The sequence below is a fragment of the Dermacentor silvarum genome, chromosome 11 (genome assembly GCF_013339745.2).
Source record: "Dermacentor silvarum isolate Dsil-2018 chromosome 11, BIME_Dsil_1.4, whole genome shotgun sequence".
Taxonomy (NCBI): domain Eukaryota; kingdom Metazoa; phylum Arthropoda; class Arachnida; order Ixodida; family Ixodidae; genus Dermacentor; species Dermacentor silvarum.
This window is the reverse complement of record NC_051164.1, coordinates 98599471-98616258: the sequence shown is the minus strand read 5'-3', so window position 1 is coordinate 98616258 and position 16788 is coordinate 98599471. Positions and strand designations below refer to the sequence as shown.

At 47.4% G+C, this 16788-nt stretch overlaps 1 protein-coding gene across 5 annotated transcripts in view; it reads right to left on the bottom strand.

Annotated features, from left to right (window-relative positions):
* LOC119433581 (lysine-specific demethylase 4C-like) overlaps positions 1–16788 on the bottom strand; it is a 67394-nt gene that overhangs the window by 5775 nt on the left and 44831 nt on the right. For all 5 annotated transcript variants that reach the window (XM_049659008.1, XM_049659007.1, XM_049659009.1 and 2 more), the window contains 2 exons: positions 13572–13691; positions 9504–9592 (listed from right to left, as the gene is read on the bottom strand). In XM_049659008.1, the coding sequence (XP_049514965.1) occupies positions 9504–9592; positions 13572–13691 (209 nt within the window). The remainder of the gene's footprint in view (positions 1–9503; positions 9593–13571; positions 13692–16788) is intronic.

The following is a 16788-nucleotide window of genomic DNA, read 5'->3' as shown; positions in this document are numbered from 1 at the left end:
CGCTCGCCGCCATCTTAGTGGGGACTAGACGGATTGCAGCGCAGATGCTTGAGGACTTTTACCTCGCTCAGCCAACTGGCTTGCCTCAAACGCTAGCGCGCGCCGCCGCGGCTGTTGTGGTCTTGGACTTTGTCTCGCGTACACGTCGGCGCGGTGCGTGGATCGCTGATTGCGTTGCTTATAGCGTTATCTTACTAGGGATCCGCCTTGCGAGCCTGGTGCCATACGAGCGGCGGCAAACCACTTGAAGCTTTCTTTTATGTGTGTGTGTGTGCCGTGAAGGCTTCTTGCCGCCGTAAACAGCGCGCGCGGCGCTGTGACCGTCGGCGCTGTCGACTATGCTTGCATGGCATTTTCATCGTGTTCCGCGCAAGTTGTTCGCGAAGTTGTAGATGCTCAATTCCCAGACATTGCGGTGCCTTCTCGGTTCATCTTTCTCTAGTGGTATCCCTTTACACATCGCTTGCGTATATGCGGCGTTATATTTTCTGCAGTTATATAGCGAAGGCGCCGCAGCTAGCCCATGTTTGCTCCGTCTCTCCGTCGTATGCTTGGATGGCAACTCGAAACCGTCGTTGATGTTAAAGGAATGCACTGGTTGAGATGAATAGTGGCCACACGTATATTAGGTTAATTATTACTCTCATGATCGACCAATATTATTTTTTGTGGAAAGCTTTTCGCTGGTCACAGGTGGTGTGCATTTTCATGCGCCAGCGGCAGCCCCAGCTCCTTCAGCACAGGAGCAGAATTGAAAGAAGCACTATCAACCGAAACAAACTTTCTGAAATTGAATTTAAGCATGTCGATCAGCACGAAATTTTACGCATTATGACATACCCGCTTTTTCGTGTCTTGTCAAATGACTTCAAATGTCGCCGTTGGCCGATCTCCTCGAGCGATCGCTTTTTCGCGATTACTTACGTGCGATTTTGCATCTTCGCATCGGACGCGTCGCAGGCCGTTTGTTACGCTGTGCAAAGTGAGATGCCCAGTCGCGCGAAATCTCGCAAAAGTGGTTGTTTCCCTGAATATACAGCTGTATATTTTCACGGTGGCAATGCAGAAATGGGCCGAGCTACGCCGCACGCGCCGCCCACGCCGGTCGCTGCCATGCTGGTAGCATGTTTACATTTATCCCGCAGCCAGTGCTGTCCCGGCGTTCGATTTTGCAAACTTCGGGCAGCTCCAGGTTGTCTTGGGATTCCAGCCCACGTGACTTCCTATCAGAACCAGAACTAGCTGGCTGCCGTCTGGCTGCCAGCGGGCTTCCAGAACTCCGAAAATCGAAGAAGCCCAGTGTCAGCACCTGCCTGTCGTATTTTCTTTCTCTGTCCATCTGTGGGTCACTGTGCAATGATTTTTCAGTGACTGAGGGACATTGCAACTTTCATCACTCAATAAAGGTCATCTCTCTCTCTCCACGCATACAGCCTACGTGCAAAAATAATACACAATCTTTGGGGCTTCCATGTTGCCGATTGTTTTGCGGTTTGGTGAGACCTGTTGATATGGGTTGTCGAAAGCCCATAGTTGCTGCTAAAATTTTGATTTCCTGTGACAGTCAAGAATACTACAATTAAAAATAAAAAAGAAAGAACCTATAGTATGTACAAGAATAAGAAATCCAAGTATATGCAGGTCTTCTATACTACATCTCACAAGCTGGTTGCAGCACTGCTCAAGGTACGAGGCATACACAGGCAATACCCTTGCGCAGCAGTATATAGTTCTGGGCCTAACGGGCTGATTATTGGCTACACTAGAGAGTTTTATTCTCGCTCGCTACATGATACAGTACAGCGATACGTGACATATTAGGACCTTTGCGCATGCACGCCGTATGCCGAGAAAACTGTGGCAGTTACTGCCGGTAACCGTAATAGCCACCAAACTGTGGCAACATGGCAGTGCCCATACAGCGCTGACCACCCGCTTCGATCCAAATTCGTGCTTGTTACTGGCTCTCCGCCACAGCAAGAAACAAGCGGCAAAATCCGTCATCGCTAAGTCCATCAAATCATTAGGTATGTTTTTTCGGAATTATTGAGATCGGCTGTATGTTTTCACGCTGCCAGGACTACAGACATGGCACGAAGCCGTAAAATTAGTTGGATATTTAGTAAGCAGATGACGGCCACAGCATTAGCATTGGTGATGCGTTGACAATGCGGAACGCTATAAAAGCCTAATTGTTTGCTGCATCATTAGTTTACTACCTATGGTATGTGCTGACGGTAGCGAGCAGACGCAAAGTAGACACGGAGCAGACGCTGTGGCGCAGCAGAATATTTGTAAGGGCATTTGCCCGTACTACTTCCTAAAGAGGCTGCAAGGTAACTGCAGGGAAAGTGTACAGGTAAAGCGAAGTGCTGCTGTCGCATGCATGTAAATGCAGCTTATGGTTACAGCGTCAAAACATTTTTTTGCGTCAATCCACCAACAATGGAGCGTGTAACAGGATGGCAAGCAGACGCCGAGGAGACGACGCGGCGTTGATGAGCACGTCCTATTGGCTAAGAATCCGTGTAGCTTTCACAGTGCTGCAACCAACTTGAGAGATGGAGTATAGAACTGCTGGCTTATTCATGCTCGAATTCCCCACAGAGGCGGCATTTAATGCTGTACTTCTTTATTCATTGTGTTTCACGCAGTAACTTTCTATTTCAACCACAAGAAATCAAAATCGTACACCACTTGTATCTGTATAAAGTGCAAGGTGTAGATTTTCTCAGCAACAAACCAGTGGAGCCATCCGTCGTAAAGCTGTACTTTATGGAAACCGTGACAGATGACACAACTGTTCTTATTAACTGAGACAAGTGCTATTTAAAGGGACACTAAAGAGAAACCGTAAGTTGAGCTTTAATGGTAGATTATCCTATCACAATCACAGTCATACCATTCTTACGGCGAACAGATGTTTAATAAGCGAGAAAATAGCGAAAAACTGAAGGAGAGGTGCTGACGCCCCTTCGAATTTCCTGCACTACACGTTCTTGACGTCGGAGATTACGAACGCAGGCCAGTCGTGATTGGTTGAGAGCGATTTATCACTGTTAATAAAACGCAAAATGAAATACACCTTAAACGTACATAAACAGCATTTGCCAACTTTTTAAATCGTTTCAAGCGAAGAAGTAAAAGTTAGTGCAAAATTAAACAAGAAAAATGGCATGGCGATACATCCGGTCGTGATAGTTTCGTAGTTTTGTTTTTGGTCCATGCATCATCGCGAGCGCCTGATCCACTCTACAGTGTTTAGTTGTGTGTTGCGTGGCTCGAAAAGCATTGACTTCGCGGGAAACAGCCAGAAAATGCCTTGTGTGTGTAGTGTTAAGGGCTGTTTAAATGGCCCAAGGCGCTTGCTCAGGGGCAGCAGCAGTGTTGACTCGATTGTGTCCTTTCATGTGGTGGCGTGCGGTGAGCCCCGCCAACACGGCGTTCGCTCAGTGCTCCGCCGATGATAAAACGGCAAAAGAGCCAGAGAAACCGATGGTGTGCTCTCTGCATTTGTCGCCCTCGGATTATGTGTATAATCCTGCCCTCGAAAAGTCTCTTGGCGTGCCCCAGAGGCCAGTCCTTTCTCGAGCAGCTGTTGCCTCAATGCGGCCTTCATTAAACCCCCTACCGGTGCCCCTGCAGCAGCAAACTGGCGGCTCGGTGAGTGCTGAATCTCATTAAATAAAGCCACGAAATAACCATACCAAGTACGTGCGCAACTTTCTACGCTTGTTCTGTCGGGAACATTGTCGCCTGGCGGACCGGACACGCCTTCCGTCGACGAAAACGAAGCTCTGGTTTCCGCCAGCGCGGCCGGCAGCTCACCGCCATCGCACGCGGAAACACCTACCGCTCGAGCACGGAGGATCATTTCGCGCTCCGTTTCACTGAATATCGCTGAAATGCAGTCCTGCTTCCCTGGCGAGCTCTTCGTTGCAAGGTTGAGCGGCAGCAACGGTATCGATCGCTGTGAACGCAAACGCAGCGGCCATGCAGCCATGATGCAGCCAGCGCCTCGGCCGTTTACGCAAGCGGTGACGTATCGTGGCGCATTATGATTCGCTGAGAGCAATGAAACCTGTGACGACACTGCTGCAGCGCCAAATCTGGGGTGAGAGAAATTGAGGAAGAGGTATTTGGTCTTTGTTTACGAATTTCTCCGCTAATAACTCATATTTTTGCACCCAACAAAAACTGCATGCATTCCTGAAGGTCCCTCTTTTATTCCAGCTGAACTTCCTGCTGCTCTTTAGTGTCCCTTTAAGTCCCACAATGCCATAGACATGTGGCTGTGATTTATGCAGGCTGAAACGGGCATGCACAGCAACTAAAAATGGTAAAGAAACACATTGCAAAATGGCAACCTTGTGTGTTAGCACAAGCAAGCCAGCAGTTTCAGCAGAAGAGTAGTATTATGCATGGCTGGCTTACTTAAAGCAACTTCGGTATCTGACAATTAAGGTTATGGTCACGAAAAAAAAGTAATAACTACTTTATTTTCAGAAGCCTATGTTACTCCTGCATAAAAGCTGCACTGCCATACAACCCAGAATGTCCCGCATACAATGCTTAACCCCACAAAGCCCAAACACCATTCCACATCAACGACAATTAAAACTGCGTGTTCACATTTATTTCTGGTCATGAAGATATGTTATTGGTACAAGGAAAACAATGAAATGTTATTGAGTAAACATTAATTAGTACGGTAATTAATTTGTAATTTATTTGCTGCATTATCACGACTATAAACTTCCTCCAGCACATCCAAAACCCTAGTAAGGGTTCTAGTTTAGGTCATTAGCACATAAATTTGAATTTTAAGGCATCAAATTCAGCATATCAAAAATTATACGTTGGGCGTTGTGGGGTTAAGTAGCCACATGCACCGATACTCAAATCTCTGCTTTGTAATGAGGAACAAAGATATTATTATCCAGTGGGCCAGCACCCACAAAATAATATCTTTGTTCCTCATTACAACTTGAAAGTCAAACTGACATAACACACGACAGTCGGCACATCTCCAGAAACAACTTTGTATCTTCAGTCTCCACCATTTCTTGCCTCCTAACGGCAGCTTCATTGCACTGTGTTCTGCCTTGCTGTGAAGCCGCACTTGAAGGCACAATCCACGTATAAAGCATAGCCACACTTTGCAAACTCGTTGTAGCGGTACCTGAATTAGACAGGGCTGAATGCATTACATTTTTTTTATGTCCCTTTCTCATTACCCCCCCTTCCCCCTTTTTTACAACATATGCCTTGTGTGAACTTCCTCAAAAATCAATATTAAATTAAGATGTAATTTTTTACATTATGGTGCAGGTTATACTCTCGAAACTGTGGTGCACTACAAGAAACATGCACTAGTCAAACAACAAATGCAGGAACACACACTGAATAAGAAGCGGAACACCCCACCACTTGGGCACAACGCCCCCCAGGATATACAGGACACCTCTTTTGGGCGAACTTTAATGCGCCCTGCCACCACCAAGTGCAGCAGCCCCAGGAAGAAGCCACCGAAGTGTGCCTTGTGCATTAAGAAACCCCCAGGCTTTGCTACCAAGACAGGTGCAGGCATACGACACGACACCCTCAAAATGTTACGCCCTCCAATGCGTACTGTGTCTCGCGACAATCGAGTGTTAGCCTCACACGAATGTATAAAGCTCAATACGGCCACCATCTGCCCCATCACATCACGCAACCGGCACCTCATAAGAGAAAGCATTTTCTCACCAGCTTCTCCTAAAAAAACGGGACACTGGGAATGTCGGCTGATGCTCTTAACGGTGCTTCCCATTTTTGAGACGAGACCAGCGCCAAAACACCCCCTCCTGAAGGACGCCAGTGAGGTGAATGATGGCTGTGTGAATTAGGCCTTACTGTAACATGAGTTAAAGATCAGAAGGGTGGCGGCGACAGTGATATACTGCTCGTAGAGCTGGTTGTTTTGTACCGTATGGTGAAACGTCAAGCTAAAATTCCCTCGCAGCTGCTTTTTGGCTGGGGTCGCTTTCAACAGGTGGTATGCACTGACGTCATCGAAGCCGCCATAATGTTGCACAGGTAGTGCAGTGATATGCTACACGTTTATTATATTTATCAACTCACCTGAAGTCCCTCTTGCCTCCTGCTAGGTTTCTGTTAAAACAGAATCCGAAATCCACTAGAATCCGCTAAAATTCCTCTGTGAAAATTTAAATGAGAAAGATTAAGTACAGTAGTACTCCTGTTTAATGCCTGCAAAGTATCAGTCTAGCCATGCTGCAAATACAGGAAATGCTTATCTTAAGAGATAGGTTTACATCAATCGCAAAAGTGCTTGTCGAAAAAAAAAAAAAAAATCACAGTTTCACCATAAGGGCAATGCAATGAATGCGATAGCAACATGTTAGAATATTACAAGACGTGTAATACTCATTAGCTGAAGTGGCAGTATGAATTTAAGTCGACATAAGCTTACTAAGTAAAACAAAAGCTATTATGCTAAGGGTCCTCTGTTTAAATCCTGCCAACGGAGAATTTCATTTATGTTTACTGATTAAAACCAACATCTCTCTTAGTGGCGTTACCACCCCTTTTCCGCATGGGGTATGTTTCAAACCTCTTCCTGGGCCGATATCGGAGGTAGTGCACAACCCCGTCAATAAAATTACATCGTTTTAAAGTTTGAGCTCTGGTATTTTTTCATACTTTTTAATATTTAAGTCTCAGAAGATTTAAAAGGCAGGCACTGTCAATGTTTTGTTTCACGACACTTATTTTAGTCTACCATTCTCAAAATTCTGAGGAATAATTTTGACAAGAATGTAGCAACTTTAGTAATAGAATGTTGTAGCAATATAACCAGCATATACCGCATGTCATATAGCATGACATGACCTACAACATACATATACCTAAATATATACAGAACCTTACAGCAAAAAAAATTCAGCGACAATTACGATACTCCCTAATGCGAAATTTGAGCGCAGCTCTATGTGTGTTTTCATTTCGCGATATATTAAGGCATCGCACCGATCACCGCACCGAATGGCAGAGCCGTAACACGCGACGCTATACTATATATACCGGACACACAGTTGCCGCTTCCCGGCAACTACAGCTTATGCAACCGTAATCTTTAGCGGGAAACGCTTGTGGCGAACGGTATCCAAGAAGGCAAGCTTTCTGGTTCTTTTTTTCTTTCTCCCGCTGGGCCACCACCGCCGCGGATCCATAGACAGCACGCTCTTCTTCTTTCTGGGGTTTTACGTGCCAAAACCAGTTTGATTATGAGGCACGCCGTAGTGGAGCGCTCCGGATTAATTTTTACCACCTGGGGTTCTTTAACGTGCACTACAACGCAAGCACACGGGCGTTTTTGCATTTCGCCTCCTTCGAAATGCGGCCGCCGTGGCCGGGATTTGATCCCGCGATCTCGTGCTCAGCAGCGCAAGCCATAGCTGACTAAGCCACCGCGGCGGGTACCTCTGGCGCAATCTCGTAGCGGTTGTCGCCAGTCTTGCGTGGCACTATGCTTTTCTTCTCGCAATGCGCTCCGCATTCACTTTCATCTTTCGCTGTGCTCGTTTGCTCGGCTACAACAAGGGAAAACACCAACGCTCGCCACAGGAATGGGTGCTTAAGAGCTGCGCTCTAAAATTCGCTTGGAGTGGAGTGTCCATATAATTGCTATCGCATTAAAAAAAAAAAAAAAACGCTGCATGCTTTACAACATAAAATATGCTAGAAGAGCTGCATGAATAACTGCACAGCGATGTCTACATTATCAAAGACAAGCACTCTATTCATTCTGCTAAGGCAACTTTCGTAGTCAACTAGAATCAGTTATATATTCTCACGTATAGACTAAAAACATGCTAAGAATAATTCATGCAAAATCAACAAAAGATTCGCTACCATCAAACAAAAATTTTAAACTAGGTGAAGAGGTACTAACGTTGCAATGCTGCCTGCACAGTTGTAGACGTTATGAATGCAACAACAATATGGCGTGCATGACGTTATGTGTAAACTCCCTGTAAAGGCTTCTGTAGAAGGCTGCTTTCCTTTCCATGACACCATGGCCATTTGAGCATCATACTGGCAATGTTTACATTCAGATGACACAGGTACACCTTGGAAGGCGTTAACATTCATCAGAGTGAAGAAGACGGCAAGCAGGTGTGCGCCGTTCCCCAGCATGCAATTTGTCCACTCAATAATGGATTTGCGAACAACCTTTTGTGCCGGTTTTGATGGCTACATCCATGAGAAATGGCTGCTTCTCATCGAAGTGGCGGATCGGACTGGTGGATTCGCCTGTCTCCCGTGCGCCCCAGGCTCCGGAAAACCCTCAAGACACGATGCCACCATTCATATGCTATCGTCACAAGTGGCACGGTACAGCCAGTAGGGCCTTATTTTACTGCAGTTTTGCCCAGCTGTGGTATATACCAAAAACCGAACCACTAGGATCACACTGCGAGCCTGTAAAAACATGTCAGGTGAGACTTATTACAATGAAATTTAACAGCAGTGCATTAAAGTTACGCTTGACGCAAAACAATTTACTCTCATGCGCCTCGTTAACGATTACTGTGCCATAGGTTCACAAGGTTGAACCTATGGTTCACAAATGTGAACAGCCGAAACTAGTATTCCAGTAGAACTAGAAGTCCATGGAGCAATAAGGTGAGCCTCGTTCATGCTCGTGCACATTAGCCTGAGTGACCCAAACTATACTCGGCATATGTAAAATTTTAGGTTTCCAATTCTAACCCTCGGTATTCTAGAATGTTCCTCGACTCAACACTCCGCTTCACACCATCCTTGAGAAGCCTAGTGTATTCTTTAATTAAAGGGTGGCACTGTGTTTAACTGAGTGCAGTGGAGGAAGACAGAGTGGAGGATTGTTTGAGAAAATGGGGGTAAAACTTGCCACTTACATCTCTCTTGATATGAGGTCACAGAATGTAACAAAGCCATCGTCTGTTATTTCAGACTCAAAATCCTCAATGCTGTCTGTCCAGAGTGCTATGGTCTCTGCCAGAAAACCTCATTATCTGCCTAAAATTTTGCACGTACAAACTCACTATGATCAGAAATTGGCATGTGGGATATCATATACAAGAGACCAAAACTTTTTGGAGATGCTACTACGAACCAGTGCATGTTCACATAAATGCTGCCATTATGCTACAGCCAAACACCCGAACAATCTGTGTGCTGTATGTACTGTATGCCAGTATCACCACGGGCAGCAGCAGCATAGCTGTGTGCCTGCAGATAGTTCGGCCACTGATTTGCACCCAACAGGTGCCCACCAATTAGGGAGCCCCATTGAAAGAAAATGTGAGAGGGACGCAAGACAGCCCCCCCCCCCCCCCCTTGCATCAACAGAACCAATGAGGGCAATGACACCGGGAACCCTTCAAGACCGGTGGACGGGGGGCGTGTGGCCTCAGTGGTGGGGTAGCGTTCCGCAGTCCCAAATACGTACCAACCTAGACTTGACCCGCTTCGGGAGCTCTTCTCCCTCGGCGTAGATGTCCTCGCGCTTGGTTATCCGCTCAGACTCGTCCTCAAACACGACCTGTGCACGTGGAACAAGCATACAATTTAACGTCATTGTCATTATCAGTGGGTCATTGTACAGTCGAATCTTGATAATTCAAACTCTAAGGGGCCCAAAAATTTGTTCAAATTAAATTAAGGACGAATTTTTGAAGTATTCAAGCACCATAGCACGATGCAAGAACGCTGCGAGTCGTGAAATATCGCGGCGCGCAAGCCCATAGCAAGCGGGGGCCATGAAACTGCTCACACCGGCCAATGCTCGCTTTCCAATAACAGCAGAACACGAAACTTCAGGGAGTGGGCGGCGCCGCCATGGCGACGAGCGCGCGCGCACGGAGACCGTCGCAGGTGAGGGAGGGCAGCAGGGAAGCGGATTTGGCCTTGGCAATTCCGCCTACTGGCGCAGCCGCTCCAGCCGACCCAGAGCCGGCCTACCCGGAGCCGCCCCCCCCCCCCCCCCACCCCCCAGCCCACTCCCTTAAGTTTCGTTATCGGGAAGCGAGCGTTTGCCGGCGTGGGCAGTTTCGTTGACCGAACTGGGCCTACAAAGTGGTTCATTATGAGAAAGGAAAGGTTGGCACTATCTTCTGCAGCCCTTGAGGGGGCACGGCTCAGCACTCCGCCGCTGCATTGAGGGGTCTCTCCTAAGCTTTTTGCTCAATGATGGTGTCGAAGCAATGCCGGTCGGAGGCGCCGCTGCATTATATAGCGCGCTGCTGAGAGCATTGTCGGTGCGCGGCATGTTTGAATTACGGAGAGTTTTCGCCCATTAAAATACACATAACTTTGGCGGGACCACAGCGTCAGTTCGAATTAAGCGTGTTCGAATTAACGAGATTCGACTGTATATCCACTGTGGAATGAAGGCCCCCTCTCGGCTATCTACGACGACTGCAACAGCATACACCACTTATAACACGAGTCACCAGAGTCACGAATTTCCACCCTAAAACCAAAACAACATTTTAGAAGCTGCGCATGCGCAAAACATGTAGACCAAGCAGCCACATGTCCGGGAGTCGAAGCATATGACCGGTATGAGCCTTATTGAACTTTATTTATTGCAATACCCTCAGGGCCTAAGTGGCATCACAGAGGTGGTGGGTAAATTCTGATTAGACAACCGCAATAATGTAAACAACAACAAAGCTGTGTATGAAAAAACCAAAACAAAACAAGAAAAAGAACAATGATTAACAGAGCAGGTTAACAGGTTAATACCAAAGGCCTTGAATGACAATATCGTTAGCAACATTATTATACATGTAAAATACAAAACTTATTGAATTAACAAATAGCTGCGCAGGTTATTCTGTGAAGTGGTCAACAACTGCGGCCTTGAATGACTGTACATCTTCAATGCTGGCGATGGCACTGGGAAGGTGGTTCCAGTCTGAGCTAGTCTTTGGTATAAATGAGTCATGAAACAGGTTAGTATGGCAAAAAGGAATGGTGACCTTATGCTGGTGATCAATACACGCTGACAAATACGATGGCTATGATAAAAGTTCGCGTTTCAGTGACTGGTTCAAGAAAAAAATTTTATGAAAGAGACAAAGACTTGAAATTTTTTCTTCTTAAGAGCAAGTTCGGAAGGCCAAGATTAGATTTCATCAGCGAAACACTGGCAGTAAGGGAGTAGTTAGTTTGATACGGTAAAGCGAGCTACGCGATAAATATTTCATTGGCGATGCAGTTCCTCCACTTTCCAAGTGTTGTAGTACAGCCACTGCGAAGCATTTCATTGACTTTGCATCAAACCACAACTTTCGCCACAGACTACTGACGAGACGGCGCTGATTAGGCCTAGCCAGCGGTGGTGTCGTGCAGCACGCAACATGGGAAGCTCGCCTTTGATAAATGTTTGTACTCGTAGATGAATATACAGGGATCTGGCACGAAATAATGGCATGGGGCATGCCGGCGATTAGCCGGCAATCACCGCGAACGCATGTAACCAAACTGCATAGCGAAAGCTCACCTGTGGAGAACATTCTGAACTGATGAATTCGCTGAACACAGCTTAAGCCATAAGGCGAAGCATCAGAGCTGAGCATCAGTGGACGAGTCATCGTAATGCACAAGAACCGTACACTCACGTAGTGCGTCCTTAAGTTTGTTGAAAGCGGCTTTGTGCGGGGCTTCCCATTTCCAATTAGCTTCCTTATCCAATAAACGATGAAGAGGTTCGGCGATAGACGCCTTGTCTCGGAGGAAGTGTTATATATCAGCGTTTGGACGAGCGAGCGAAGTGGCACAACCAAGGACGCTGAGCTCGTCACCACGCAGCCTGCCTTGCATCGTTCTAAAATGCAATAAAAGGCACTTTACAATACCAAACTACATAGCGAAAGCTCACGTGTGGAGAACATTCTGAGGCCGCATGTGCAATATGCACTTCCCGACAATGCACATGGCAACGGGCGAACGTGAAACGTACTCCCCACCTCAACCAATTTGTTCGCGTTGCTGGAGTTGTAAAAAAGCAAGTAATTGATTTTACCATCGAAATTCGTCTTTTTTGCCTGCCCGAAAATTCCGAAATTTTTTACACCCCATCTGTATAAAAAAAAAAAAAATCTGATCTTTGCTTTCGGCACACAAACTGAAGAACCAAAGAGCGACAATGCATGCGCCTACGGTGCGGACTGTGCACCACTGACAAACAGCCAGAGCAAAAGGCTTTTCTGTTGCCTAGGCAAGCCAGTGCGCCCGGTGAGCTAGCACGCTGCTGCCAACATTTCTAGGCTGCAGCAAAGTCCTTCCTTTCTTTTTTTCTTTCCTTTCCTGGTTTGTTCGCTCTTTCCATGCCTTATCCTTCTCCGCATCCTCCTTGTGGCTCTCCCCTCGGCCAGGCATCCTCGTCCTGGCCTTTCACGACGCCGGGATGCCACAACACGGCACAGAGGTGCTAGATGGAGGGGACTCTGCCTAAAAGGCCATCGGCATTTTGAGCTTAATAAAATTTTGCTCACCCTCTCGCTCTCTCTCTCGTTGAGAGGAGTGCTCACTGCCATGCTTGCCTGCGAGATTTTTTGTCGGCCGCATAACCAGTATGTGTATACATCGACTTCTATAGGAAGATAAACATGAGTGAGAATAGAACATATTATTGTCTCTGGTCCTGCACTATAAACGGTTACGTTATAAGTAGTCCGAGCTGTATTCAGTATCGCCCAACTCTGCCTAATTTGCAGGCAGATTTTCTGATCTTTATCAAGCACCATCCTATTTTCTGCAGCCCTATTATACTGCGTGTTTCCAGTCCCTTGGAACGTAAAATGATGGCCATAAGATTGAGAAAGAAGATGGCAGTATGAATTTGAGTGGCAAACGCAAAGCAGAGCTGTGAATCCAACATACTGCATGGAATAAATAACCTGTGGTCAATTTCGGGTAAACCTCCGCCACATTTATCCCGCAACACTTTTTGGACAATAAACCTGCTTAGTCCCTAGACAATGCTGTTACTAACATCTAGAGCTAGCTATTGTTCCTGTACTCACAGCAGTGATGCTACAGTTATTCTCAAAACACTGCTTAGTCGCTAGACAATGCTCTTACTAACATCTAGAGCTAACTATTATTCCTTATTCAGAGCAGTGGTTCCACAGTTTTGCTCAATATACTGCCTGACCCCAATCCTCATTCACCCACGCAAGTGTAAGTGCCCTCAGAGAACTCATAGCTAGAGGAGAAAGAACACTAAATGATGGGAACTGTGCTGCTTTCCTGTCAATACACATGCTATTTGTCCTCGAGTAGGAAGAGCGCATGTCCTACCCATCCTTATTCTTTGTACTAGAACTGCCACGCTACCAAAATGAGTCCACTGCAATCTCCCATCCTTTTCACCTTTCGTAATGCATTTTAGAGAACTCCTGCAGTGATATGCAGCCACATAAGACATGCATCATCACAGTGCGACCATGCAACTGAAGACCTTGCCCTACAGTTCTGCCAGCATGAATGACCACCAAGCCCTCTCTCCTTACCGTATAAAGGGTGATCGTTCTGTGACCCTTGAAGACAGCATGGTACAGCTTGCCGTCTGTCCAGTTCACCTGAACTATGTCGCCAGGGTTGGGTGGTCCCATCTGCACGCAGTCGCGATCCTGAAAGACAATTGGGCCAGTGCTCTTAACAGATGACAGGAAAGATAAACGCTGGCTATATGAAAATACACGGGGGAATAAGAGTTATAATGCCAGCATTAACGCCCAGAGAAAACATTGGCCATGTTCCTATTGGTGCTGAACAGTAGCAACCTTGCATTGACTTGTATTCCCGGGTTTAACCTATCCAGTGTATTCTCATATTCAGTCTAGCTCATATTCACAACATTGCACCACGTAACTGCTTTTCGATCAGTACAGCCCACCCCTTACAGCAATGCCTGCTCTCTTAGACATGCATGGCTCGTGGCATGAGCTTGACACATCGATCATAGACGGCCACACTGTAACATGGTGGCATAACAATTCTGAAGAAAATGCTAGGGGGGCGCGCAATCACAAAATACAGTATTTACTTGCGTAATGAACGCACCCCAAACTTTGCTACTGTGCATTCCCACGATCAAATGGCCGTGTTGTAGTCGCTTTCAGACTTGCTGCTATTCGATGTATCGATAAGATCAGCCGCAGAGGCACCGGAATCGTGATATCTGCAATCTCCCAAAGCGCGCACGCCTTTTTCGGAGCCAGACATTTTCGCGTTCTGCTTTGACGATCGCGAAACTTCAGAGCGCTTTTAAAAATCACCGCCTGGCGAGAAAAAGGCGAACTGCTTAGAAAACAAAAATATAGTTTCACCTCTTTCACGTCCGATGGCTCAGTGTGTCCGTGAGCGACGTGGAAGGTCTCGAAAACGGCGTTTCAAATCATCAATAGCAGGCGGCTATTTTTTCGTTCTCCTTTGACGATCGCAAAACTTCGGAGCGCGTTTAAAAATCACCGCCTCGCGGGCAAAATGCAAACTGCTGAGAAAACTAAAATATAGTTCTCCTGCTTCACGTCCGATAGTGTAGTATGTCCGTGAGCGGCGTGGAATGTCTCGAAAGCGGTGTTTCAAACCATTGATAGAGGGCTAATGATGCCCAATTGGCGTGGTACAGAAAGAGCTAACGCAGTTTACGGACTCTAAAATTAAAGGAGAGAGAGCGGCCGCAGAGCTTGGGAGGAGTCCAAGTGAAGGAGGGGCGGCCGGCTCATGGTTGGCGTAGTCTGTTGCTCGCTTTTCTGCTTGTCTTTGATTTTGCTGTGTGCGATGGGCCCCAAGTCGAGTTATACGCCTGCTGCGGGACAGAGAGTTTATCAGCTCACAAAACGAAAATGCTGATCAGAGACCGATAAACTATGACATGCCGATGAGGAGGACGGTCGAGGAAAGAGACGCATACAGCGTGGTTGTCAGAACAACAGGTGCCGTAAAGCATTTCTTCAACGTGATGCTTGCGATAACGTTAGACGGCTGGAAGTGGCTGCGAAGATGCGCTGTTGTGGATCCACAATGTGGATGAAGTGGCCAGCGACCAGGGCGACTGGTGGTTCCGATGCGGAGTGAAGTGCAATAACAAAGCTGTTACAGTTTGCAAATAGTATATCTGCATTTTTACTGCAAAGATAACTTATCTAATGCATTTTTCAAATCATTACCGTCTCACTTTTCAATTTTTGCCGTTTCAAAAAAGTTCCCATAAAATTTACTCCGCATAATAAATGCACCCCTCTACTGTGCTTTGGATTTTTGGGAAAAAAATTGCGTTCATTACGTGACTATATACAGTCGCTGACCGATAAATAGGACACCCACCAGCTCTACATTCGATTATCCAGACTCCGTTCATGACTGCAGCGTACACAGATTCTGCCGCTATTATCTCCTCTGGCAACCTCGATGAGACATGAAGTATGGCCTCTGTGATGATGCGGATAGTGGCGTGCGGTGGCGAGAAGACCTGCTTCGAATGATGATTGTGTTGTGGCTACAAGAAGAGGATTGGTGATGATGGTAATGGAAGATGACGACACGTGCCATGAACAAAGAAGTGGACGAGGGCACGCAGAGCGTGAGAGCGAGCGGCAGCCTCGAACGCAAGCTCACAAAACGGCGGCTCCAGGCTCGGGTACCGGCGACCGGGTGTCCAGCTACCGTGCGGACCTGGTCAGGGATCCAGTTCATGGCTGGGCTTTCCTGCGCGCCAGCGGCCTGCTGTGATAGCGGCCTGGTGCAGTGCTTCCTGCTTGGACCGGGACGCCTGAGCTACCAGCCTGCTGAGCGAGCCCGAGGACTGGCGACCGGGCGTCCTGCTACCGTGCGGACCTGGTCGTGGATCCCGCTCGTGGCTCTGCTCTCCTGTGTACCAGCGGCCTGCTGCGATAGCGGCCTGGTGCAGTGCTTCCTGCTGGCCACCGGGGCGCCTGAGCTACCTGTCCGCTGACCGAGCCCGACGTTATAGCGGCCAAGGCGTTACAGGCCAGGCGTTACTGGCCAGCTACAACAGTGGCCTGGTGTTCTACCGGCCTGCTGTTTTCTTCCTGCTGCCACGTCGCGACAAGGTGTGGCGCGACAGCAGCGACGTAGCCACGACGACGCTCCACCGTCACGGGCACCGCAGCGACGATGCACACGGGCGAGTGTTGACGCACGAGTGCTAGGCACGTGTTTTATATAGAAGGACCACTTCCGAACTATAGCCCACGTACATGTGTATGTAAATCGTCTGTATCGTGTTAGCGTGTCTATTTAAAGTCTGTGTTTCGTGTAGCAAGCTCCCGTCTGCTGTGTCATTATTAAAGGATCCTGGGCCCAACTGGAAACCGGCGAGTTTGTCGTTTTCCCCATCACAGCCTCTGATATACGAGACGTCAAGTATGGCCTCAGAGATTACACGTAAAACGGTAATTTTGAGGCCTTGTCTCGGTCGCAGCACTATGCGCGAGATTAAATTACGAATGCTGATCTTGGAGGCTTTGCCTGAATTGTGAGGTCGCTTAACATCGTGATCATCATATCCTATTCCAGCATCCCAGCGCATGGCCAGCTCTCAACATTCTGTTTGTTTAGTTGGCTTTCTAGACAGCGCTCTGCTGGCTCCAAGAAATCTTTCTCGTGAAGTTATGGACGGGCCGCGTCAAATAGTCCTCTCGCAGTCCGACTGCGAATGAGTCTCGAGTCGCAGTCCGAATGACCCTAGCTCCGCCACTGAAG